At 38.2% G+C, this 27,023-nt stretch overlaps 3 protein-coding genes across 3 annotated transcripts; 2 read left to right on the forward strand and 1 right to left on the reverse strand.

Moving 5' to 3' along the window:
* Window positions 1-4,687: 4,687 nt before the first annotated feature.
* On the forward strand, window positions 4,688-8,427 carry ankrd33ab (ankyrin repeat domain 33Ab). Its single transcript, XM_068593698.1, has 4 exons — window positions 4,688-4,948; window positions 5,884-6,013; window positions 6,263-6,403; window positions 7,589-8,427. The coding sequence occupies exons 1-4, from the start codon at window positions 4,688-4,690 to the stop codon at window positions 8,425-8,427; spliced, it is 1,371 nt and encodes a 456-aa protein (XP_068449799.1).
* A 2,633-nt stretch (window positions 8,428-11,060) lies between these two features.
* On the forward strand, window positions 11,061-20,819 carry LOC137796894 (activin receptor type-1B-like). The gene is made up of 9 exons (XM_068595121.1): window positions 11,061-11,251; window positions 13,923-14,168; window positions 15,106-15,372; window positions 15,516-15,746; window positions 15,833-16,000; window positions 16,652-16,808; window positions 16,935-17,059; window positions 17,178-17,308; window positions 18,209-20,819. Exons 1-9 carry the CDS (start codon window positions 11,185-11,187, stop codon window positions 18,332-18,334), a joined length of 1,518 nt encoding a protein of 505 aa, XP_068451222.1. The 5' UTR covers window positions 11,061-11,184; the 3' UTR covers window positions 18,335-20,819.
* LOC137796895 (5'-AMP-activated protein kinase subunit gamma-1-like) lies at window positions 20,678-27,023 on the reverse strand. The gene is made up of 13 exons (XM_068595122.1): window positions 26,911-27,023; window positions 25,850-25,901; window positions 25,669-25,769; window positions 25,497-25,578; window positions 25,348-25,406; window positions 24,905-24,950; window positions 24,757-24,811; window positions 24,302-24,428; window positions 23,943-24,108; window positions 23,809-23,846; window positions 23,246-23,392; window positions 22,807-22,906; window positions 20,678-22,662 (listed from the first exon to the last, which is right to left on the reverse strand). The coding sequence occupies exons 1-13, from the start codon at window positions 26,917-26,919 to the stop codon at window positions 22,652-22,654; spliced, it is 993 nt and encodes a 330-aa protein (XP_068451223.1). The 5' UTR covers window positions 26,920-27,023; the 3' UTR covers window positions 20,678-22,651.

Below are 27,023 nucleotides of genomic sequence, written 5' to 3' on the forward strand. Positions count from 1 at the left end.
CAGGGTTGGGAAAATATTTTTCTGTTATTTTTTTTCTTAATCTTTCCTTTTTACATTTTTAGATGAGCTGGCCACCAACAATTCAAGGTTTTAAAATGCCAAAATTCTGAGTATATTTACAATTACAGGATTGTCTCCACACAGCTCTCAACATGGCGCCGGCTGAACCAGTGGCAAACGGCTAACAACGCACACGGCACCAAGAGTACAAACAAGGGCAACAGTGAGACATTGCTAACAGTGTTTTGTATTTAGCACCTTTAACATTTGCATTGGTAAACAGCAGTAGTAAACAGTAAACAATTTTTACTGAGGTTACCAGTAGACATATTATGTTTTTTATAGGAAATTATAAAATCTTCCTGGGAAGAGACTCAGACTCAGCCCCAGTCAGTTGTGGGTCAACACAGATGATTTATCATATATATGTTCGTTTTTTGACTGCTGAATAACCTCCTTCTCTAATCAACAAATAATGTTCTCTGCTCTTCTTTGTCACCACAGGTAGTGAAGCATTTTGTCAGTTGCGGAAAAACCAACACATATAAATATCTCACACACATCAAATTGAGCTGGCAGGATGGAGGCAGACCAATTTAATCTCAAAGCCAAGATTAAGCATTTACGACGAAATGATTTTCTGAGCACAGCTGTCGAGGCTCGGGCTGTGATTTAAGAAGATTTTTCCATAAACATATACAAACCCAAACAAGGACGAAGTCAGTAAAGACGAAAACCAAACAGGGAGCGAAGACTTCAGCTGCTGTTTCTATGTAACGCACATTTGTAAATTAGACAGCTCCACTCACACACAGATAGATACACCAACATTCACGTCAGGTCGACCAACATAACCCTGCAATCTCAATCCACTGAGGACGGATTACAGCTATAAAAATATAAAAATGCTCTCTTGGCAATCAAGTTAAGCTTTAAAAAAATCTGTCTGCTGACATAATGATCCATGTGAGCTGAAAATCACTGATCTTTCCACAATGTAGGATTATTGTATGTACATGCATGTGTATGTGGGCGTGCACATGCCTAATTAGCCAGTATTTAATTATGAGGATATGGTGATGTGGGCTTTCTGTTTTTGGTGTTGCTGCTTTTAAAATGCATTCATTATGTGTTGTGTGCAAAGTGAAACTCTGACGTTCTTTTTGATGTCGGATAGCTCCCAATGCTGACATTAGAGGGGCACAGAGCAGCATTTATCAAAAGTCAGAACAGAAGAGCATTGCAGATAAACCCACTGCATTACCTTTGCGTCCTGCAGCCACACTGGACTTCCTGGCCCACTTGAACTGCGTCTGAATGTCCTGGTTGTTTTTATCCAACAACAGTTTCTCTGGGCTGGTGTCTGCAACCTTACACCAAAGATTAAACAGTTAGCAAGTTAAAGTTAAATCAAAAATATATTGTCCTCTTTAACAAACCCTATAGCTGGATATAGTTGTAGCTGGATTAAAGGTATATGTGTGACAGATTTAGAAGTAGGCAGGAACAAACAGAACAAAAAGAGTGATTGAGCTTTTTCACTCTATTTCACCTCTCTCTCCACCCCTCTCTCTTTCCTATTTTTGCTTCATCTTAAGCAGTTTTTTTCTTATCTGAGGAATTTCACAGAGAGCACTAAACTGATCAGGAGAGTACAGGGCCACTTCAAATCCAAGGCGAAAGAAGTCTGATGCTGTCTGATGAATAAAATCAATTTAAAATGTACTTCTATAGATATGCAACACTAAAAAAAAAAAGAAAGTAGGGGCTTTATTTGTCACATAAACAACAGCAAAATTGTAAGAGCACATGAGCTAAATTAGTACAGGTTATGATATGATTTTTAAACTCACACAACCAATTAGAATTAAACTATAGGATCGCTTTAAACTTATTTCTAAAACAAATGAATATGATAAGAATATATGATGAGCTGCAACAATACTGGGTGCTTCAATTCCTATTAACAAAGAATGTGAAGATAGTTTGTCAAAAAATGTATGTGTGCAGAATATTCAGGTGTGGTCGTCTCGTTTTGTGGTATTAATGAAGGATCTAACTCCATTACACTTCACACAATTTCAACATTTATGTAAGCGAAGCCCAAGTTGATATACTTAAGTTTTTAACATTGAAGTTTGTTATTTCCATTACCTCACATGAACAACATTGGCCTCATAAACCAAAGACACTCACTTTATCAACCCCGTAATCCAGATGTTCTTCAGTCCTCCCTCGCACTTTTGCCAAAGTCTTCATTTTGCATCGCTTTCTCTTCTGTTTGTCCGAATGTTGCGTCTTTTCTCTTCACCCGAATGTTCTTAAATTCCGTTGTCGCCCCTCAATTGAGCATCCATGCCGGATTATTTTATGTTAATTTAATTAATGAACAGATACAAGTTGAAAATCTTCAGAAAAACAATCTCTGTAGTCCTGCCTGACGTGCAACAGAAAGAAACAAATAGACAATTTGGCCAGATGAGGACAGCTGTTCAATTGTGTCCTCAGGCCCTTGTGGATAAGAGGAGGGTCAATCGGTCCAGACAGGTCCAGACAGGTCCGACAGGCAAATTTCAGACTGTGATCATTCCTAAAGCAGGAGTTTTAACTAACTCAAAATAGCTTCAGAAAAACTTCACGCTCTTTATCATTGTCATTTAAAATGACCAGATTAAACTGCTTCTATGATTTCCTTGTTTAATATCATTAGTCCTGTTTCATTCAATTAGAGATTTTATTCCAGTTTCTACAAAAATAGAAAAAATTAATCTTAATCTCACTTCATAGAGTTCAAGAGCGATGCACTTCAGATTTAAATCATGTTCAGTAAGTTTGTACATTTCTAATAGTTAGAACACATGTATTACTGTGTTTCACTCTCCTATGACAAAATTATCAAAGGTGAGGTTAATATAAGGCCTGTTGAACTGTGCAAGAGAGCGTTATCCTGTGATACATCTGAGACAGATCATCACTTAGCCTCGGCTGCCACTGCAGTTCTGTGAAGTGACTTCTGTTGGTGTGTGAACTATTGAGTCTTGGATCGGTCCCATCTGTTCAGAGCCAGTCACCTCTAAACAATTAATTAAAATCCTCTGGTTTAAGCAGTGTACGGTTTATTACAATTGGATTAATGATTTATTCGTGGATAGAATACAAAATACTGCTCTGTGTTCAGTTTAGTGTCTGAGTGCATATTTATTTATATTTGACAGAAGATAAGGTATGGTGATTGTCACTGTGTTATTTTTCCTCCATGTTTCTTCATTTGTCTTTTAATTTTCTGATCTTGATCTGTGCTGTTTCATTGACAGTTTTATCAGAAATTAATTAACTTAGTTGCCCAAAAATATCTAAATAAAGACAAAAAGAGAGGGGGAAATGGCTTTAAGAAACCCTCTTTGGTTTAACAAATAAAAACAGGAGAAAGCAGGAGGAAACACTAGTGTTATGTTGAAAGATGAAAAAGGCCAGAAAGTAATCCTCTCCATAAAGCTGTGGTAATTGGGATGAGCTAAGCACAGAAGCTGAACATCCAGTGTCTCTGTGAAGACTCTGCAGAGACTCCTCCTCTCAGTTTTATACAACGATATGTGAGTTGGAAATGGTTAAAGTACCTCTATTTACAGGCCCAGGAGGAAACTGTGACCTCTCAGCTGCTCTGGAAACACAGCAAGAGTGTTGAAGGAAGTCAGAAGGCGTCCAACAAGAAGTCACAAAGGAGTGACTTACACTGACCGACACGTGGATACGTCTACATTTACAGCTTGTTGATTTATGGTGAGTGTTTATTCTTAATGTTCTGTTAGTTTGATCAAAGTGTTTTCTTTGTCCTGATGAGGGATGGTAAATTGTGTATTTCTACCTCTGAATCTTCACTTTGGTTTCATGATCTGCACTTTCACATTGGTCTCTGACATAAAAACATTTGGCATGTCTGAGATTCGTGAAAATACTTACACGGATGATATGTATAACAATAAAAATATCTGGAAAACCAGCATCAGTGATCCTCTTTAGACATTTTAAATATTCCCAAATCACAGCAGCTTTGATTTCATCAGTCAGCAACACTTGAGTATAAGTACAATCATTTGCATGTGTTTACATACAAGTTACATTTCAGTTGTCATTAGTGTTGATAGTTTTGTTGGCTTCAGAAAGCAGCAATAGAGTCAAAACATGAGTTGAACACGTGTCACTTGGGTTATTCTGAGGTTGTTGTTACTCATTTAGCCTGTTGGGTGCTCAGCAGGGCTTTAAGATGCTGATCCAGTTACTCAACAGCAAAACTCTGAGCTCATACAACCACACCCACTTCATGACACAGATAACACACTCATAATCCCTGACCGACAGATTCATTTTTTCTTTCGTCAATCTGACAACACGCGAACCTTTGATCTTTCAGGGTGGCATATCTGAAGCCTGTCATATAGACTTCAGCATGTTGGGATTCACCAACATGCATGTGTCTACAATGAGGACATGATTTCAACTTGTATTATTTGTATTTATGGATAAATTTGCAGGGAAGAAAAATTCACCCTTTTTGTAGGTTTCCATCTCTCGAGCGCACCTGATTGTGCCTTTCATGCTCAAGACAACATCTGCATAGTTTATTTTTTTTATTTTCTCGTAGATGTAGCCAAAGGATACAACATCTCACCTGTTCTGCTGCTGGAAGATGGCCACTGCAGCAAACGATGCCCACCTGGGCTCAGGCCCCGATGAGGACGACGAGTCTCTGTTGGGGAGCGAGTCTGACTCGGACAGCATCCTCTCTGATGACTCCATGCTTCCAGACTACCCTCCAGAGGAAACAGACGGCCAGGCGGCATCAACGCTGTATCGAGCATGCCTCCTTAATGAATCCATCTCTCTAAAGAGAGTTCTGGAGAGAGGGGTCACAAAAGAGGAGGTCACAGAGCTGGACATCAATGGCATGGTGAGAGGCTCATTCATAATGCTGTAAATCATAGCTCATAATGTCAACACTCACACAGAGCAGGGAGATAATTCAACGTGGTCATTTATTGTCTTTCAATGGAATACACAATTATGTTGCGTTGTCTAAATTGATAAAAACAAGAAAATAATAAGTCAAATTTAAGTTAAACTGCTCAGTTAAATCAAACTATTGTCTTAATTTCATAACTGTAATTGTGTGTATGCAAACAAAAGAAGTCGGTGTATAGCTGGGAATATTTTCTTTTTTTCATTATTAAATGTTTTACTTTTCTCTTTTACAATAAGCACACTCGCAAGACACAAAACATCCAGTAGCACGACACAAAAAAAACAGAAAGAAATACAGGGCATACATGATAAGAACAAATGTGAAACTGCCAGATTGATTTTATATTCTCTAACATTTATTTCAATATACTTCTAAAATCCAACATGAAACGGTTACTTCATTTTTACATTAAAGTGCTTAATTAAATGAAAAAATACCTTTCTTTTGTGAAATATTTCATTCACATTGTGGAAGTTTTAGCAGCTCAGGGCTGCACAGTAGAAGTATCACATCATAGTATACACATGAGTACAAAACTAGACTGTACGATGTGGTTATTTCATTTCAATATATATATATATATATATATATATATATATATATATATATATATATATATATATATATATATATACATATATATATATATATATATATATATATATGTATATATATATATATATATATATATATATATATATATATATATATATATATATATATATATATAGATATATAAATATATATGTGTGTGTGTATATATATATTAAGATATACATCGTTATCCAGATACGAAATGAGCGATGTCTCCTCCAGGCCTTATCCTCAAGTCATTCATCCTTACCATTGTCTATTACCAACAGAATGGCTTGATGGTGGCTTGCTGCAAAGGTTTCGTGGACATTGTATACGGGCTTCACACCTGTCCTTTTATAGAAATAAATCACCAGGACAATGAAGGCAACACTGCTCTGATGATTGCATCTCAAGCAGGTAAGTGGTACCTATACACAATAAACAAACCAAAAGTCAAGTTCAGAGGATAAACAAGTAAAGTACAACACAATTCTGATTCATTAAGACAGTATCAAATATCATATACCTTATCTAGACTGAAACCATAAAACTTAAGTACTTTGATTTATCTTAGTGCTTAAAGTCCTAGCCAGCCAGTTTTTAAACATTACACCTTTTCTGACACACAACTTATCTAAACTCTAAATTCTATGTTTTTATCTGCAGGTCATGTCAACACAGTCATGTATCTCCTCAACTACTATCCTGATATAGACACTGAAATAAAGGATTGTCGCGGATTCACAGCACTCATTAAAGCTGCTATGACCGGCCGCAATGACGTCATGGCAGCCCTTCTTATGGCTGGTATGTGTTTCTGATGTTTGCTTGCTTGTCATTAGAGTCTTCAGCGGCCTTTTGTGGTTTCTATACATTTCATACAAGTTATTACATAATGTATGAAAACTTTCTGTAATATATTGGACTTTGCTGGCCTCAAACCAATATATTACATGTTCATTCATAAAAACATTCAGGGTTCATCACAGACATTTTCCTGTACAGTTTATTGCATTTTCATAGATTTCAAACATTTCCTTGTCAAAAGAAATGCCTGTAAGTACATTAATGTGGATCTATACACTAATACTTGGATGACTGATCTACAGTTTTCTTCCCAAATAACTTTTACAAACGCTATTCTTTGTAGCTTCTCAATCCACTAGTGTAACAACCTCTGCGCTCACACAGTAGCTACTACACTATGATATTATTAGGGCTTTTTGAAAATCCTGACATTAGCTTATTAACCCGCAGCTCTAAATTAACAGTTAGCACAGGTGGTGAGAATAGCTGAGCTCACGGTTTATCTGTCCATATTTGAACCCAGCTCACTCTGTTTGTAATCGAATGCACCAGTGACGCCACACCGGTTTAAGGGATCATTACGAGGACATTATCTTAGCACATTCTCACATGACCTCTGATTTGAAGGCTGTTTGAAGGCTGTTTTAAGTTAGCCACATATAGAGCTATTTGTAGTCCGCACATGTTTCCTAAAATCTCTGAATAATCATTAATTATTGTTTGCAGTAGGGCCAATAATACGTAATATTGTTTTCACTGAGAAATCTACTGTTAATAAATAAATAAAATGTGTGCTATTAAAAAGGCCTTGTGCTTTTTGTGCTATGACAAGCTAAAATGTCAGTCATGAAAAATGCGTATTGACTCTGCAGATCTGAATAAAACAAAAACAGAGAAGTAGTCCGCACATGTTTCCTAAAATCTCTGAATAATCATTAATTATTGTTTGCAGTAGGGCCAATAATACGTAATATTGTTTTCACTGAGAAATCTACTGTTAATAAATAAATAAAATGTGTGCTATTAAAAAGGCCTTGTGCTTTTTGTGCTATGACAAGCTAAAATGTCAGTCATGAAAAATGCGTATTGACTCTGCAGATCTGAATAAAACAAAAAAAGAGAAGAAGAATGAATTGTTATTTTAAAATTATTTATTGACCATTGCTTTACCATCTTTATTTCCAGGGGCTCACATACATGCAGTAGACTCCACAAAAGGAAAATGCGCTCGGGACTGGGCACTGAAAACAGGTCGCTATGAGACCCTGTTACGTCTCCGCCGCCTTACCAAGCGGCCAAAAGCTGAGCAGTGCTGTGAAAGCTATGTCCCCGAGTGGCCTGAGCTCCAGGAGAGGATAGCAAAGGCCACAGGTGACAAAAGTGCCAGAGAAAAAATCACCCAGCGGATCAAAAGCACATTCGGATTCAGATTTCCTCGTGACCCCGAGGACAACGGGGCATTGGACCACATGGTGCGCATTACCACCAGTGTCCACAGTCCCCTAATTTCAACTGGATGCCGTCCGCTCTGCCCTACGAGCCCTCCTGAGGTGGGGAAGAGGCGCATGGCTGTGCCAGAGCTGATGAAGAAACACCCAGCTAAGGACCTAGAAGGGAGCGCAGTCTGCCACAGCAACGGCTCAGTGGCCCACAGCATTCCCATGATCCAGTCTGCGGAGTGCAACTCTATAACGTGCTGTGCCGAGACGGAGCGGCGAGGCAGCATTATCTCGTTGGCTTCCACCAAAGTTACAACAGGATTCATTTCTCGCTCTATGGCGAGAAGGAACAGTGTGTTTCCATCTGGCTGCATCCCAAAGATTGATGTGATCCGGCCTTCAAACCCAACACCAAAGAAAGAAAAGAAGAAAAAGAAGAAGACCAAGGGCTTCTTAGAACTGCCCAAGTGGAGGTACAAGGAGATCAAGGATGAGAAAAAGAAGGAGAAGAAGAAAGCTGAGAAAGAAAATGCTGAGAAAGAGAAAAAGAGAGAAAAAGACAACAAGAAGGTCAAAAATGAATAGTTTTTTTTGTGTTTTTGAGGGTTGCTTTGCTGTATGAGTCATCTCTTTTGAGAACAATATCCTTTTTTAAATGTGTCAAAACTCTCAACTTTTAAACCAAATATCATGGACATTTCCACTTTAACCTAAAAAGAAGATATAGAGGAAATATTTGTTCCTCCCAAAACTGAATGACAAAAAACTCAAACGATCAGAGACTCTTTTTCAAAGAGTTTGTAGTGTTAAGCCTCTGATGTCTAAAGCAGTCAAATAATACATGTAATTTGAGTAAGTGTAGAAAAACAAAATCTCATGGATATATTAAAATATGTAGAATCATGTATGACTAACGTTACCTTTTTTAACGATTATGATTCGATGTATGAAACCCATATTTATTGATTCAGTTTCAGAGGTGCTAAAGCAATTATGGTATCTACCTCATTGTCATGAGCATAAAACACAGGTAAGCAGGAACGTATAGTATGTATAGCTGCATCATTTTCCTATGCAAGATGGAAATATATATATATTTTAAACATAGCTACACTATAGCTCATTTGTAATGTTATAAAATGTTGTTTTATGTGATGTATATTTGTGTAAATAGCTAGCCAAAATATATTGTAAATATTGTACAGTATGAAGCAAACATGTATCACAATGGAGGATCTGTTTAATTCTCTATTTCAGTTCTCAGGTGTTTCTGATATTGCCAATAATGATTCATATGATATCTGCTGATTTTATTAACTCTGTGAGCAATACAAAATAAATATAGGACAGTGAAAGTTTTAATTCAATCAATTAATGAATGCATTGGTGTTTAAAGATGCATTCGTCAATACTTTCATATTAACAATTACTCAGATGACAATGTGAAATGTGTCACTCGTAGGGGTGAACGCAGGAGGAGTTACCACCAAACTGATTTTACGTTTATTTGAGTTCATTGTCTTGGTTTTCCTCTCATCAACCTCATTTCCAGCCGCGGAAGGCAACTGTGTTCAGCAGAAAAGCTAACACAGTTAGCGATTAGCTGTGGAACATTGAACAGGTAAAAAGACATATGTATCTCAGGGGTGTTGTTCCACTATATCTGCTTTATGGGAAAAAAGGAACTGTTTTGCTAACAAAATTACCATTAACTTTATTCAGCGACAATCAAAGACTGTGTATAAATAGTTGTAAGAATCTCCATGAAATCACTTAGTAGTTTGTGGTCATTTTAAAGCATTGAGTTAAGTATTTTAGCTTTTACCATCTTGGGTTTTGGCCTTCCCCATTTTGCCTTTTGCCACCAGGAGTGACATGAGAGGGTTATAATTAACTCTCATGAACTAAAAACACAATGAGAAAGGGTTTAAGTTCGACAAAGAAAACATGAGCAACTGCCAGACCAGACAACAACCATAATATACTAAATGAACATCACACTGTATTGAAGGAGAAATGAGCAATTGAAACCGTAATCTCATGTTTACAATGTTAACTGAGTTAATATATGAAATATATCAAGAGAAGTAGGCTCATTTTCTCATAGACTTTTTAACAAACTGACTTCTTTTCGCAATTAGAGGTGTCGCCCTCTGATGGCCATTAGAAAGAATGCAAGTTTAAGGCACGTCCACATCAGCAGCACTGGAGGTGTCTGGTAGTCAATGTTGTATTTTCAGTTTGTTCTGCTGCCCCTAAGAGGCCAAAAAGAATAATCCAATGCAGCTGTAATGTCCAAATGGTGAAGGCAGTTAGGACCACAGCCTATAGGCTTAACCAAAGACAGCAGTCCTCACTCATCTGAATATCTATGTGAAGAAATGAGACAAAAACCTATTTGCAGAAGCAGTCTTTCCTCTATTCCTCTGACAGCAATAAGGCTCTGAGGACAAATAAAGATATGCCTGGTGTTGACAAATAGACCATTAGTGAGTGACCTGAAATTGTGTGGCATATCTCAGAGAGCACTGTCGACCACATCCAGGGTAACAGTACATCCTCCTTTACCAAAGTGGGTTTTCCAACAACAAAGGTTTGGCTTTGTCGTTTACTACTAATCCACTGGAGGCTTTTCCGGAATGTGACATCCTGTTTGTCTTAATGCTATTATTTAATTTCACAGAGGAAGTCTCAGTCTCTTTTTTGTAATTACAGTAGTCATTTGATCTCTACTATATAGAAAGAAAGACAGACAGACAAACAGACAGAAAGGAAGAAAGAAAGAAAGACAGAGAGAGAGAGAGAGAGAGAGAGAGAGAGAGAGAGAGAGAGAGAGAGAGAGAGAGAGAGAGGGGGGGGGCGGGGGGGGGGGGGGGGGGGGCAAGAAAGACAGACAGACAAATAGAGACAGAAAGAAAGAAAGACAGACAGACAGACAGACAGATAAAGAGGAAGAAAGGAAGAAAAATAAAAAGAAAGACAGACAGATAAGAGAGAAAGAAAGAAAGAAAGAAAGAAAGAAAGACAGACAGACAGATAGACAGATAGAGAGAAAGAAAGAAACACAGACAGACAGAGAGAGAGAAAGAAAGAAACACAGACAGACAGACAGAAAGAGAGAAAGAAAGAAAGAAAGAAAGACAGATAGAGAGACAGACAGACAGACAGACAGACAGACAGACACATGCGTCCCCCGCCTCCTCGGTCGCAGCTGTGTCCGTGCTGCAGCCTGCTGGTGGAGCATGTTGTTGACTGTTCCCTGACAGCCTGCTCCGCTGTCACCATCACGCCTCGACTCTTCTGATGGACGTCACAATGCGATGAGCCGGCCATGCATTGATCATGGCTCACCTTGGGATTGCGTTGGCCGTCGTGGTGGTCCAGGTCGTCCTGTACCGAAGCTGCGAGGGTGAGAGACGTGTTGTTTGTTTTGGTCGTTAGCTCTTGCTGCAGCTGTGGAGCTAGCCGCTAGCTAGCGTTAGCTGGACTAGCTGGTGTTTTACTGACACATAGACACGAGACCAGGTCAGCGTCAGATAGTTTTAACCTGGGTTTAGTCTACATGGCAGTCATGTAAATGTACCCAAACACGACGTGTCACCGTGTCTCTGTCGAGCTAGCTAGTTAGCCTCACGGCTGAAGCGGCAGGTAAAGCTGTTTGTGGATTAACATGAACCTCTCTGGCTCCAGACAGTTGGTCTTTTTGGAGGAATAATTATGTAATATACAAAACTAACGCGAAAGGGGTTGTTGCGTACGTCCTCTACCTCTTCAGACATGTGACATGTAGCTGTTATAATGCAATGTGTATATTATTACTGCAAGTCAGAGTGCTCACATGTTAATGTTAATTCAGTATATGTAAGCTACACATTACAGATACTATTTGTCTCATACATACAGCCTTCAGGCACAGATATAAAGATGAAACTCTGTTTACAGTTTTGGTATGAAGATAAGTATTACACATGATACATGTTTAACTTTGTGTATTGTAACACGTTATTCTGTCTGTCTGTCTATATATATATATATATATATATATATATATATATATATATATATATATATATATATATATATAGTTGTTTTTTTTACTATGTCTCTCGTGTGCACTTTACCCCTTTGCTGCTGTAATCCTGTAAATTTCCACACAGGACTAATAAAGAGTTATCGTATCTTATCTTACATTCACTGGATCCGTTGGTACAGTATTACATACTATGTTGGTGGGCAATATGTTTGTTATTCTTATTTATAATCATAATTCCTGAAAAATTCCTGAAATTCCTGAAAAATCCAGTACAGCCATAAAGAAGCTTGTGCTTTAACTGGCAATTATTCTTATTGGCGTTTAAGCCGGCGATTATCTTCTCAATGAATTGATTACTATTGGATAAACTGTCTTAAAAAAGGGAAACATTGGCATTAAAATTGCTTCGTGATATCTATTTAAAAAAAAGAAAAGCAGAAAATCCTCATATTTTAGAAGCTGAAAATGTGTTTTTGCTTAAAGACTGATTTAAAGGATTTATTGATTATTAATATAGCTGCCAATTCACTTTATGTCTATCCCCTAATTGTTAAGTCGATCAACAGGACACATAGTTTAACACATAGTTGCGACAGTTTAAATGTTTATTATCTAACCCCATCATCACCAATAGAAATTATGTTGAAAATGTGGAAACTGTTCTTTCTCTTTCTTCTGTCATTGCAACCTGTGAAATAGTCTGAGGGACATATCCTAACTGTCGAGTGCCAACACAGTGCGGCAATCTGTAGATATGTTATTTCCGTTCCTCTTATAGTCTTCAGACGTATGGAACATAACGATGTTGCTCAGGGTCGAAACATCTCTTCTGTTTGTTCTTGTCAGAAACAGAAAAAGATGACCAATAATGACTTGAATTTCAGTGACGATACAAACTACTTAACAAGAGTTTATATTGGGATTCATTTTAACCTGTGAAATGTGTTTTTTTTTTTGTGTTGGAGATAAACATACACCTTTTTACAATTTACTTTGTATCCCCATTCAACTACAATGATCAGTATCTTTCTTCTATTTCTTAACTGAGGGTTTTTTTTAAACAATCGGCTAAATGTGGATTACAGTTGTGTAACATTTATAGCCATGGAAAGTCTGAAATGTCAGTCTCATTTCATATTTAGTCACCATTTATCTTCCTTATTTCATCCCTTCTTGTTTCATTTCTCGCATTTCACCACCAGCATCCACCATGTAGGTTGTTGGCATTGTACGAGTCAGCACCGCAAACTAACACAATACCATTTCCCTTGTTTGACGAAGATAAGACTTAAGTTCAGCTGCATGTATTTGGGTTTTTCTAACAATAACATAGGTTAGTTCGTCATTTCTACTGGAAATCCACTGTAGGCTTTTTTTAAATTGCTGGAATGTGATCGCATATCCGTCTTAATGCTATTATTTGATTTCACAGAGGAAGTCTCAGTCTCTTTTTTAAATTGTTATTACAGTCTAAGCGGATCATTTGATCTTTACTCCTACATGCCCTCACACAAACTCTCCACCCATCCTCCCAAAGCCCCTGTCAGCCTAACACACCGCCAACACTTCCTCTGCTTCCTTACCTCACCAGCACCATGATGACTCTCTGTCCTTACCTCTCTGCTTCATCTTCGCAACACATCAGTCATCGTAAAAGTTTCCGTTAGTGCTTGAAATATTTAAGAGACTCTTGAGAGAGATTTTGCTCTCTAACCTTGTGAGTTAGCTGCCTCAAGCAGGTCTCCATTAACCCAACGAATTATATAACCATCATCCTTAGCGTTCACAAAGTGAGATGCCACACGATAAATATATCAGAAGCAGAGTTCATCAGTGACAGAGTATTGCTACTTATTGTTGTTTTTAGGCAATGTTTTGTGAGGATATGTTGTACATTGTTTATAAGTCCATAGATTACAATGTTATGCATACTGAGACACTGTCAATGTCCTCTACTGCACATCATGTGTACTCTAAGTTCCTGCACATGTTACTCATACATTTGACTGTGCAGTATGTTTTATCATGCAAACTATTATGTTTGCAGCTCTGCTGTGTAACTGCACCACTGCCCAGTGTGAGAAGACAGGCTCCCAGTGTGAAACCGATGGTGCTTGCATGGCCTCCACCTCCTTTATTGATGCCCAAGAGCAGCACATCCGTATCTGCATCACACGGGACAAACTTGTGCCCCCTGGACAACCATTTTACTGCCTCAGTGCAGAGGGCTTGCTCAATATCCACTGCTGCTACACTGACTTCTGCAACAGCATTGACCTCAAAGTACCCTCAGGTGAGTAGTCAGGTATCACATGGCATACATTTACATTTAGATCACCAAGTGGCTAATCTTCAAGCTTGTATCTTTTTTAATGACATATCAAATCACAAATGTAAGTCTATCATAGGACTTGGAGCAAATACATAATACAAAAAAAAAAGTGTCTTTACTTGTTTACTTGGATTACCGCGCATCTAACAAACATTGAGCCCAGACCCGAGGCATGAACATGGCTCTCTTTCCTACACAGTTTTGTGACTCATGCTTCCTGAGAAGTGTCCCATGGGGTTTTGTAAAGTGTCTATAAATATTTTTCAGAGAGTTCCTGTAGTGTCAATATAAAACTATTGTGACAGTATTCATCACCAGCATGCACATAAAACACAAGTTCCTATGATTGAAAAATACATGAAGCACTTAAAAAAAAAACAAGAGCTTTCTCATCAGAACTGTGTATGACAAATGTGTGTAAAAGACCATAAAGTGTATGCATGTTAGATTATCTTGGAATGATTATAGTACAGAAGACGGTCATTTCAGAACTTTAAAGATCCTGAAAGTCCTTAATTTTTATCAATCAAGGGTGGAGTTGAGGAGAAACTCGATCTTCACAAAGAATGGTCATTAGAGAGAATAAGGAGGAACAAGTAGGCTTTTACGCTATTAGTGGGCTGTTAATGGAATTTCAGCACTTTTTGCACACATTTTTTTTATAGTAAAAGCCTTTCACTGTAGAAGATTGAGCATTTCTTCCTAAATAACTGAGAAGAATCAATAGAAGTTGCAAGAGTCAAATGTTGACTCAGTTTTCTCATTGTCTGCTTAGACAGACACTGTGTATTGTTTTGTACACTAAGCAGTTCATATCAAGCAGCAGCATCTGTCTTAACGTGTGTTCTGAATGCCAGATGTTTCATTTTCATTTTCAATTCTCCTGTTACCTTTTCAGTCAGGTCTCCATCAGGTCTCGGGGGAGGATACGGCCCAGGTGGGACATGGGGGCTGGTGGAACTAGTTGCTGTGATTGCAGGGCCGCTGTTTCTGTTGTGTCTGCTGCTGCTGATGGGTGCATTCCTGTACCAGTACCACCAGAGGGCCTACAGCCACAGGCAAAGGTTAGAGGTGGAGGACCCCTCCTGTGACCACCTCTACATGACCAAAGACAGGACCCTGCAGGACCTCATTTACGATCTGTCCACGTCTGGTTCAGGCTCCGGTCAGTGCAACGTGCAATGTGTTAATGTAGCTAGAGGCCAGCACTTGTGTTGCACTTCACACTGGTTTACACTTTTTTCTTTTTTAGATCTGATTCTTATTACCAGAAAAGCGCTGATCGCTGTTCTCATTCTTTCTGAGCAGGTCTGCCTTTGTTTGTCCAGCGGACTGTAGCCAGAACAATTGTCCTCCAAGAAATCATCGGCAAAGGGCGTTTCGGGGAGGTGTGGCGAGGACGTTGGAGGGGTGGTGATGTGGCGGTGAAGATCTTCTCATCCAGAGAGGAGCGCTCCTGGTTCCGTGAGGCGGAAATCTATCAGACCATCATGCTCCGCCATGAAAACATCCTGGGCTTTATAGCTGCTGACAACAAAGGTGAAAAACAGTGACAGCATATTTGTTTGTTGTGAAATAATTAATCATTTAAACGTATCATTTCTTTATTTCTGTCTGCTGCCCAGACAACGGCACGTGGACCCAGTTGTGGTTGGTGTCGGACTACCATGAGCACGGCTCTCTGTTTGACTACCTGAATCGCTACTCTGTCACTACTGAAGGAATGATCAAACTGGCTCTGTCAGCTGCCAGCGGTCTGGCACATCTGCACATGGAAATTCTAGGAACCCAAGGTGACAGCAACACGTTTCACCGTTCAGAGTGCTCGTTCCCTCTGAAACACGATCCTTATGTTTCCTCTCCACAAGGCCTCTCATGTTAACAACGCACCTGATTGACAGTGATTGATTACATGTTACACACAAAATATGACTGTAGTACTATACATTAGTTGCTGTTAATTCATGAATATAAAACAAAAAAGAGACTGAGATAGATAGCAATGGATTTATAAATGATGTTTTTGAAGACATTGTTTGGCTGTTAGGTTTTTTTTTATTGAAGGGATGTCTAAATACTCTTTGCAATGGGAAAAAATAAGTAAATGTGGACATTTCTTGGTCAATAATGTTATGTACTTTATATCCTTGGAATAGCCAAAGGAAATAGTAAGTCATCTGATCTCATATATTTATAATATACTGGTTTTCTTTTAATGCACTTCATTACTGAATCCTCTGTTTAACTGTCCGTTATGGAAGTTGAAAGTGCAGTTTAGCACATTTGGTTGCAAAATAGAATGATTGATTTCTATTTTATTAACCAAACAGATACACCAAAACAAAAATTGCATAAGTTGTTTTAGTTTCTATTTTTTGATAAAAGAGAGTTGATATTGACATGTTAAAAACAAGTGTCTGACATCTACATGTCTACTTTGATAGGAAAGCCGGGCATTGCCCACAGAGACCTGAAGTCCAAAAACATCCTCGTGAAGAAGAATTGCACCTGTGCCATCGCTGACCTGGGATTGGCCGTCCGTCACGACTCGGCCACAGACACCATCGACATTGCGCCCAACCAGAGGGTTGGCACCAAGAGGTCTGTTCAACTCACACACCTTCAGCAGCTCACCGGCCTTTCTAACTGATATCCTTGACACCTTTCCAAGAACATCCTTTGTCTTTGCACATGATTACAAACAGGGATTGTTTTCACATCTCTCAGGTACATGGCTCCAGAGGTTCTGGATGAGACTATCAATATGAGACACTTTGACTCGTTCAAATGTGCTGATATCTACGCTTTGGGGCTGGTCTACTGGGAGATTACTCGCCGCTGTAATAGTGGAGGTGAGACTCTTTTGTTTTTACTCTGGATACTCAATCTGTGTTGTTTGATTTGTTTTATTGATGCTAACAACTGAGATCCCAGCACTGATCTGACCCTGACATTGTCCTGTGTTATCAGCTATCCATGAAGAGTACCAGCTGCCCTACTATGATTTGGTACCGTCTGATCCTTCCATAGAGGAGATGAGAAAGCTGGTGTGTGACCAAAAGCTACGACCCAACATCCCTAATTGGTGGCAAAGCTATGAGGTATAAAAATGAATGTTACCGTTTAAGGAATTACAGCGTAAGTTTATTATCAAGTTAGTTGCTGAGATCCAAGAACGCTGTGAAATCACACAAAAAAATGTGAAAGAGGTCATCAGGGGTAAAATTACTTTAATAATGGAAAAGATATTGCTTAAATAAATATTTGTCACTCTGTCTACAGTCTGTCTTCCATTCTAATCAGGCAAAGCTGTTTGCTCATTCACAACTAGAGCAAGATATATCAGCCTGTAGTACTAGATTCAGTGGCGCTCGAATCAGGCGATAGGAAAGTAGTGCACAGAAGGTTTGTTTGATGTGATCGAGAAACAGTTTCTCTATCACATAATTGTCCACGAAAGAGCGTTGGCTAGTTAATTTTGTCCAACTGTCCAGTTCATGTCTTGGTCACAAGTCTTTAAGAAAAATAATTTAAGGGATCTCAGTATAAAATCTTTAGGTTTTAGTTTTTTGCATCTGTAAAAAAAAAAAAAAAAAAGTTGAATTATTGATAATCAGCTTCAAAAACCCAGTATTGGTTGGGTGATGTTTACAGCCTGTTAAATTGTTTGCTTCCTGCCCAATCTGATTTACCGGATCTCAGCAGTGACTTAAGTGAGTTACTGCTGGAAATGATGGCAAAAACTACAAAAATAACACCAACGATGCAATAAACTGAGTTATCTTTTCAATTGTTTTTATTTTTATTTTTTATGCAACGTACATATTCATTTATATTTTCAAGCCAAATGAGTTTATTGACTTTTATACTGACAGGAACAGGGTTTTTCAACCAAGCCTCGAACACTACCTGACTTCTTGAACTGCACATGTATCCTCATGATCATGTATATTGTATTGTAGGCTCTTAATACTTATTTTCTTTCCATTCTGCTTCTCCAGGCCTTGCGGGTTATGGGCAAAATCATGAGAGAGTGTTGGTACGCTAACGGCGCGGCCCGCTTGACGGCCCTGCGCATCAAGAAGAGCCTCTCCCAGCTCAGCATTGAAGAGGACATTAAAGTCTGAGCGGAGTCAGCGAGGCGCGGAGAACGAGCACTGAGCGGGACCAGACTCCAGATTGTATGACACTGAGACGAAGGGGCCAGGCCCTCGACAAAGAATGCAAAAAGTAAGAGAATGTGATGGAGATTCGCACTTTGTAAAATATTACTCCATTGACACTCCTGCCAGTTTTGAAGCCACTTGATTTCTGACAAACCCTACCTCGCTTACCCAGCCAAACTACCAAGAACACCTTTCCTGTCTTGTCCTCAGCTACTGCTGCCCTTTCTGTTCCTCTACACTCAACACTAACAAGGATCCTTGGATTTCCTTTGTACTCGTATGCAATCGATGGCAGGATATGTAATTAACCATTTAGCATTTAAAAAAAAATGATTGCTGATGTTTCCTCAAGGTCTCTTTGATCACAGTCGCTTGATAATTAACAAATAGCATTTGCTGTTTTGGTCTTTTGAAAGAGGGCCAGCTGGCAGGTTTAGATTGATTCACTTATATTTTATTATTCTGTCATGTAATGACTAGATCTTGTTATTAATATATTGGTGTTTGTGAGGCTATTGTGCAAGTTTCTCTTTGCCACTTACAGCAATCAGGCTCATTACAAACGGCTTAGAAATCTTTCAAAGAGAATAACCCACCTGGTTCTGCTACAGCTGTGTTTTTTAGTTGTCTGCTGATTACTATGTAAGCATGTACAAAGCAGCCGAGACCGTTTGTGTAACTGCAGACCATTTACTTTACAACAAGGTGTTTGAAGACTTCGCCGGAGCTTTAGGGCAACTTGCCAAACAGGATTTAGCCTTTGGACCGCGAGCCAGGAGCCCTTCCCATAAGCTGGTGTAAACCTCAGGTTTCCTTATGCTTAAAATCAACCTTTCCTTTGTCTGAATACACATGTTGGATTTATAAGCAAAATGCATTTTACTGGATGGAGGCTTAAATGTAGAGGAGTTGATACTGTATGTTTTGTCTTGGATCTTCTGAGCTGACACGTTCACTGGTTTCGGATTGGGACACTTCTTACAAATGAACAGAAAAGTTATATAATATATGATAGTAATAGAATATTTAAATAATAGTATTCCAATCTGAAAGCAGCCGCCGTCTCTCGATCAACACACAGACCATAACCTGCCATGAGAATAAGCGTTGCTGATATGCACGACATTCAGATAAACATTTTGCCCTTAGCAGCAGCCAATCGTATTTACACTGTACTCTAATACGGGAAAATTAGTTTGTATTTTTAATCCCTTTTAAATGCACTAACTCCAGGAATCTGAATAATAGTTTGTGTTCATGTTATTTTTTTATATTGTCAAAGCATGTCCAATGTTCTTTTCACCTCAGGGAACATTTTCCCTGGTCAAGTATAACTACTGGAAATATACTAGCTTTTAAAGGTAATACTTGTGTAAATTTGACAGTTGAATTGAAGTGTATGTTAATACTTAGCTCATGTTATAGATGGTCAAATCTTTTATATCAGCTTGTTTTGTTGGTAGAAGAAAAGTACTTCTGTTTTGCTGTTTGTGAACAGATTGTGTATTGACCTACTTTTTGACCTCTGAAGCGACGTCGCTGTACGTGTCCGACACACTGCTCATGTTGACGTCCTCCTTCAGCCCTCCATTACGGCAGAGCAGTGTTTGATTTTTAATCAATGTTTCCCCTCATAGCTCGTTTGTTCGCCATACAATACCTCTGCGATGTGCACATTGTATGTGGATTGTCTCCGTCAAGCTAATCACTGTCTACACTTTTAGGTTTCAGGAAATGGGTGAACTTTTGTTATTACCTGTATGCAAACTCAAGAGGTACTGTCTATGTGTAGTCTTTCCCATGTTATTTATATGTGTATGCTGCGAGTCCCATGTGCGCTACTACTGACCTTACAGCATTAAAACCAAATTGTTCTCAGAATCATCTCTGGTCATGGCCTCTAGTGTTTATTTATGATCACACCACTGAAAAATGAGACTGCTTGTACAAATCATGCAAACCAGTTGCAGTACACTCCACCTGACTGGAAACCGTGAAGAGAATTCGACTCTTTGGGAAAAGAAATGTGGAAACTAAATACTACTGAAATCTCCCAATGCTGTCTCACCAATACTACATTGTATTGTTCAAGTCATGCAGGTTGGTTGTCAGAACTAAGACTGGACTTGGCGTGAGAGACTGGGGAGCTCTACTGTTTGATAAGTGGTTGAATGTTGATCATATTCATACACTAAAGAGGTATGCTTGTTAAATTGTATTTGCCTTACAATGTATAAAATGCATAGTGTATTGTAAGGTTTTAATGCCTTGCTCCAAGTAGAATAGGAGGGTGTGAGTCAGACATGATTTATTATTCTACAGGTTGTGACAACTCCCAGGTTTCTGTCTATTCATTAAAGATGAGCATCCATGTAAAAAAAAAACAACTTCAGGACGTCAAACATGTACCTTCTAATATAGAGTAATAAATCCAATTGTTTTCATATGTGGTGTCTCTTTATTTCACTTTCTTTCATCGTGGTCAACCCAAACTTTGTATTTAAAACAGTTTGCCACGTGGAGGCGTCAGGAGGCAACATGTCTGTTTTTTCACCTCAATAGGCCATAATAATTTGTTAGTTGGTTTAAATTAATACTTTGAGTTAATAATGCAGTGTAAATCACTTTCCCATCAATACTAACCAGTTACATCTTCATACAAAAGATTAGATGTGCTGTATTAGATGTAAGCACTTCACCATAATGACATTTTTTAAAAAACCTTTAGAAACTTTAATGTTCAATCATAATCACAATACAGTATACTATAAAAACTGTGCATTTACATACAGTTGTACACCTTCCATATGAAATATACAGAAATGGAAAGTTTAACATGTCAATGGCCATTATTCTTTAATAAAATGAAGAAAATGCTGGTAGAGTGATTTTTATTGAGTCCCCTAAACAAACAGAAAACTGTTGAATAAATGCACTTGATGTTCATCACTGACAACATAACACTATCCGAAAACAAGCAATGCCACAAATTGTTAATTTGGGTATTAGTTTTCCAATGGACCACTTTTCCCAAAAAAACGGATGAGATTTTGCAGCATTAAGCAAGACCTTTTAATCCCAAAACCCAAATTGAGTGTAACACAAAATGGCAGAAAAAAAAAGTGAAAGCATGTGTTATACTTAACAGACATAATGGCAAAGCATAAATCTCATGAGTATCCAGAGCTTGCGCATTCAGACAGGATACAGCACAAGTAAGAGTCAACTAACAGCAGATAGATTGATGCTATTCTGCACTTCACAAATTGGCTTTTCACGGAAGCCTGAAGTACTCTTACTTAGGGCTCGATACTTTGTCAGATTAAAACTGAGCCCTTGAATTATTTGCACTGGCAACTATAGTAACTTGATTTGATGTTTGACACATTTACACTAATTTATTTATTTTTACTGGCCTGTATTTATTAAAGAAAAGTTTAACCAAAGCAATAAGTTCTGAAGCTGAAATCTGCAAAAATCCTGGGTTGTTAAAAATGTCGTGAGCACACAATCAGGCCTTTATATTTGAGCTCTAAACTGACTAGTGCGTATACTGTATGTAGATAAATACTTCTGTAATCAAATGACCATTAATATCTTATTTGCAAATTGCCAAGTCCAGAAATTAAATGAAAAGATCAATTCCCCACTTGCATTAAAAAAAAAATCAAACTAGTGGGATAACAAGTTAAGCCAGAAAAGTCATATTATTTATATGTACAAAGATAGAGTCAAGCAAACGTCAGAACAACTCGGACCAATTGTTGATCAGACAATGTTCCAGTGTTTGAAATGACTCTTAAATAAGCTTCGTGTGCATTTAGATTTCAGCTTCATTATCAAAATGAAATGCTACCAACAAAAGGCAAAACAAGTAAATCTGTTTTTCTTCATCTTCTGACTGATTACACACTTGGCAAAACATTTGCGCTCAAGCCAAAATCAATGGTCCCCTTCTACTGTAAATCAAGCACAGAAGTGGGAATGATGCCTGGTCATCCTGAAAGGCTGCAGCTACTATTCAGAAGTTTCATGGCTGTGCCTTTTTGGAGCTCTGTATGCCTGTGCTACTATAATTGTATATTGCTGCATTGCTAAAGCTTCACATTTGGGCAGGGAGGGAAAAGTCTTGTATGACTACAGGAAGTCTGATTACAGGAGATAGGTGAGGATACTTCAATGTACAGTCAAAATTACCCTCTTACATGCCTGTTCTCTCTCCCTTTGCTCTGCCCTCCTTTTTAAAGTGTGTAGCCTTTCCTCATCACGGTCACGTCCTCAAGCGGAACCTATGGACAGTAAAATAAAATCCCCACAGAGTTTAACATTAACATATTTAAAGAAATGTGTAACTGATTATACTGCTTTTAATACTTCCTGTATTTTTAATAAGCTTCTGTTACTAAAAATGGGTACGGACGAAAACTTCTTACCCTCTTCTCCATCAGTCAACACTAGAGCTTGTAGAATATCTGAAAGGGAGACGATTCCCTTCACCACTTCCTGCTCGTCCACCACCACCAGCCTGTGCACCTGAAGGAAACACAAGAGGACCATTTAAGTTACGTTTACCTTTGGCAAGAAGACCGCATAGAGTAACTGATGAATGACAGTGTAGAGACATACAGTCTTTTACTTTGTTTATATTGATGTAAAATTGGAGAAAAGTTAGTTGTAGGCTTCATCTTCAGGTAGTAGTTGATGGGTCCCTCTATTTAAGACTTTGATGTGCAAAGAATAAAAATGTGGAAAAACATTTCAAAACGTTTATCAAAAGGCTATAGTTTATTTCACACTGGACAGTGACAGACAAAACTGGCATCAAACCACAAGCATTACCTACTTAATGATGCATAATGACATCCAGCTCACCTCAGCCTCCACCAGTCGGTTGATGATGGCCTCCAGAGTCTCGTGCCTGTGGCAGGTCAGCACTCCTTCAAAGTACTGTGAGCGGTGCTGCAGTGCTTTGGTCACCGTCAAATCCAGGTTGTTGTATGTCTTCTCTGCTGCCAGGTTCTGTTTAAACATAGCGCTGACGGTTAAAATGGTTCTTTAACTTAAATGGCAGTTAAAATCCTGGTATTAATTAATTAAAGCTAAGGGGTGTAAACAAATACCTGTTGTCATATTTCCCAACTATCAATTTCCTGATTAATAAAATAAAACAGAAAATAAACTACTCATTATTTTGATAACATATCCATTATATTCAAGTAAAAGATATTTGCTTCTCAAATGTGATTGATTTGATTTATTTGTCCCATCTGATTGTAAACTGTATATTTGTTTTTTTTGGACTGTTTGTTAGATAAAGCAAGCAATTTGAATGTGTCATCCTGGGCTCTGGAAAAATATAGCAGGCACCTTTTACCATGTGCTAAAAATTACCATTATAAAAAAAAATAAAAAAAAGTATACAGATAACAACTTACTATGACATCAAATTTTGAGTATATATCCACCACTCGACCTGCAAGAGAGGCAGCATATCACACACACAAACTTCAAGAGATCTCGAATCATTCATGAAAAATCAACACAGATGTATTTCAACAAGCCAACATACCTTTGTCATCAACAACAGGGAGTGCCGACACTCGCTGCTCAACAAAAATACCCAGCGCTGTGTACAGTGGCGTGTCTTTGCGGACCACTGCTATGTTCTGAAACGTTCCGATGTTCAGGTCCTCGACAGTTTGTTTCAAGAACGAGGGTTTTGGCATCTCTGATATCTGAAAACAGCAAGAAGAGATTGTGCAAACATTTTAATAAAACTGTAGGGGATTTAGATATCTCGTTTCATAAGTTCCCAGTTTCCTTAACTGTAGTCTTTACTCTGATAATAACACAGCAAATGTCTAGTACAAACTCAAAACACTGAAAATAATTCAAAGTATTTAATACAAGAGTAGCAATGGGACTTACAAAAAGCTTCAGGAACTTGAGAATCCTCTTGTGTGTGAGAATATAGAGAGTGTTCCCCGTCAGGGGGTCGATCACAGGCAGTCTGTGGATCTTATTCTTCAGCAGAGAAGATACTGCATCATACAAACTGTGACAGAAGATTTCAGAGAGGATCAGGTTCAGCAATTTATTTTAGACACAGCATATTGTGAGCCAAGATAGCTAAATACAAAAAGGTGAAAGGAAAAATAGCTAAGACATAATTACTAATGTTAGCTTATAAACTCTGTTGGCATCTTGGCAAGAAATGTAAGTGAAGAATTTGTATGATAACTATTTTGTGGAGCAACAAAACTTCAAATCCAACTTTAGACAACAAAAAGATTGGACCCAAAGTTTGACACTAACAACCAAATGCAGATGTGTGAAAGTACTACATTCAATCTTTAAAAAAAATTTAAAAAACATCAACTCACCTAGCATTGGGAGATATGCTAACCAAGGGCTTAAAAGAGTCTTGAAGGTACAACTCTATCATAAACAAAGACAGAGCATGTAGTCAATACATTCAAGATGACAAGAGTCAATGAAAAGTAGTACATTACACAACAACAACTTTTTCACCTCTCCATGTTTCAATTTTGTGTTCTTCCAATTCGTATATCTGAACCTGAAATATCACAAAGAGAAAAAGTGTTGACATGTTTAAGAAGAACTAAGAAAGAACTAGAAATGTTATTTCAATACAATAATTTAATTCAGTTTATTATTTTGTATAGCCCAAAATCACAAATACAAAATTTGCCTCGGAGGGCTTTACAATTTGTACACATGACATCACTGTTCCAGGACCTCACATCGGATCAGGAAAAAACTCCCCCAAATAAAGATAGTAAAACACTTTCACAATACAATTAGAAACGTTGCAAGGGCACAATCCACAACATTTTAAGTTAAAATCCTAACTATCACAAAAATAAAAATCCTGTAGCTCAACTTTGAGATTTAAATGTTTCACATCATTTTACAATTCAAGGACTACAACCATTTGGTGTCCACCATCTTACCAATGGAGATTTGTAGTAGCGATGTAGAATATTAATGAAGTCTGTGATGGTCAGCATACCTACGGAAATGAATGAGGAGAATGAAGTCAGTCCTATTTTAATTTTGCCTTACACAGAATGACGGTGTGACAAATGAAAATTTCCCGTACCGACAAAACACTGCTTTTTGCTGTCCCACAGAGGCGCTGCTCTTACCCCATTAGAGACGAGAGCAAAAAATGCCTTCTTGACCTGTGAAATTAAATTACACCAAAGTTCCAGTTTAATCTAGCAAATGAAAGATAGAAGACATTTATTTATTTTTTAAAGCTTTTGTTTTACCTGAAGCGATGTATCGAACACAACCAGTTTGGAGCTGGTAGGTACAAGGTCATAACATCGGTGGGACTTCATAAACCTGGCGTACACATTGTGCTCTGGGTCTGAAGGAATAAGAAATTATTTATTGAATTGTTCCCCGTTTTTAAATATCACTATTTCTACCATTCATCAAAGTTCTTACCCTCTATGACCGGGTCCTTTTTGCCCTCAAGATCATCAAGAGTCAAGGGAATCTTTAATTGTAATAAAAGGTCATTAAAATTCAGATTGTCAGAAGTTAATCAAAACCCTGCATAACATGTCTGAATAATCATAGTGATTCTAGAGGCAATAGGCAAATAGTTAAAAATGTGTAATCAGCGGTTTGGTACAACCCTTGACATAGTTATGTTAATGTGCAACGTTGCTATAACGCTCAAGGTTGAGATATTGTTAACTAAGCGGCGAATGTCAGTTTGTGTAAATGTGTAAGCTGACGCCGAGTTTACTGTGATGTATCCAGTTGTTTGAGGTGTTTTCCAAGGTCCCACTAACAACTGATCCACTGCATTACAGGATATCCGACACTTACATTTCACGCATCACTTACAATTCACGCATCGCCTCGCTAATCATGACCTAAAATGTGTAATGCAGCCAACAAGTTAACGCCATACACAAATACTCCAGTCAACAAGGTAAACAACTAGGAATACATAATTTAGCACATCGGTTTACTTGCGTCAGCTTTGAGCTTTGTAAAACACGCATTTAGATGTAAAGCTCATTCGCTCGCTATTATAAAAGATTATTTTTGAGTACTACCAAATATAATTTAACGATCATTTAATTTTCCTGGTTGGTGAACAGACAGAGAGTGTCATCGCTGTCATCATAACTTTAGCGAGGCATTAGCATGACGCTAGCTAGTGTCAGTCTGTTGACATTAACGATCCAGTTTGACCGGACGTTACCGGTGAGGTTAAATGGCGTTATATGACATAATGTCTTGTTGAATGAGTGCACACCGATACCAGGACTAACCCCGTAGCTACACGGGCTCAAGCATGTGCCTTCTTGGTACTAAGAAGCGAGCTTCACAACTACTCTGCCCAAAATTAGCCAGCTAACAGCTAACGTTAGTTAGTTAGTTAGATGCTATCCTTAGCATGCTTCGAAAAGTCCTGTTAGTTAAGGTGGAGAGGGTTTGTTAGAAAGCTAATGATCTGTACACGCTTAACTTAGCTGAGAAAGATAACTTACACACTCCATAGTTCATTAGCTGTGTTTTCTTCCTGGAGCCGGGTCCGTTTACAGTTGGCAGGTAACGAAACCACACAGGTCTTCCGCTGCTGCTCCTCGCAATGAGGAACTTG

The sequence above is a fragment of the Clinocottus analis genome, unplaced genomic scaffold (assembly GCF_023055335.1).
Source record: "Clinocottus analis isolate CAN_PGR_092001 unplaced genomic scaffold, fCliAna1.0.p SCAF_3, whole genome shotgun sequence".
Taxonomy (NCBI): domain Eukaryota; kingdom Metazoa; phylum Chordata; class Actinopteri; order Perciformes; family Cottidae; genus Clinocottus; species Clinocottus analis.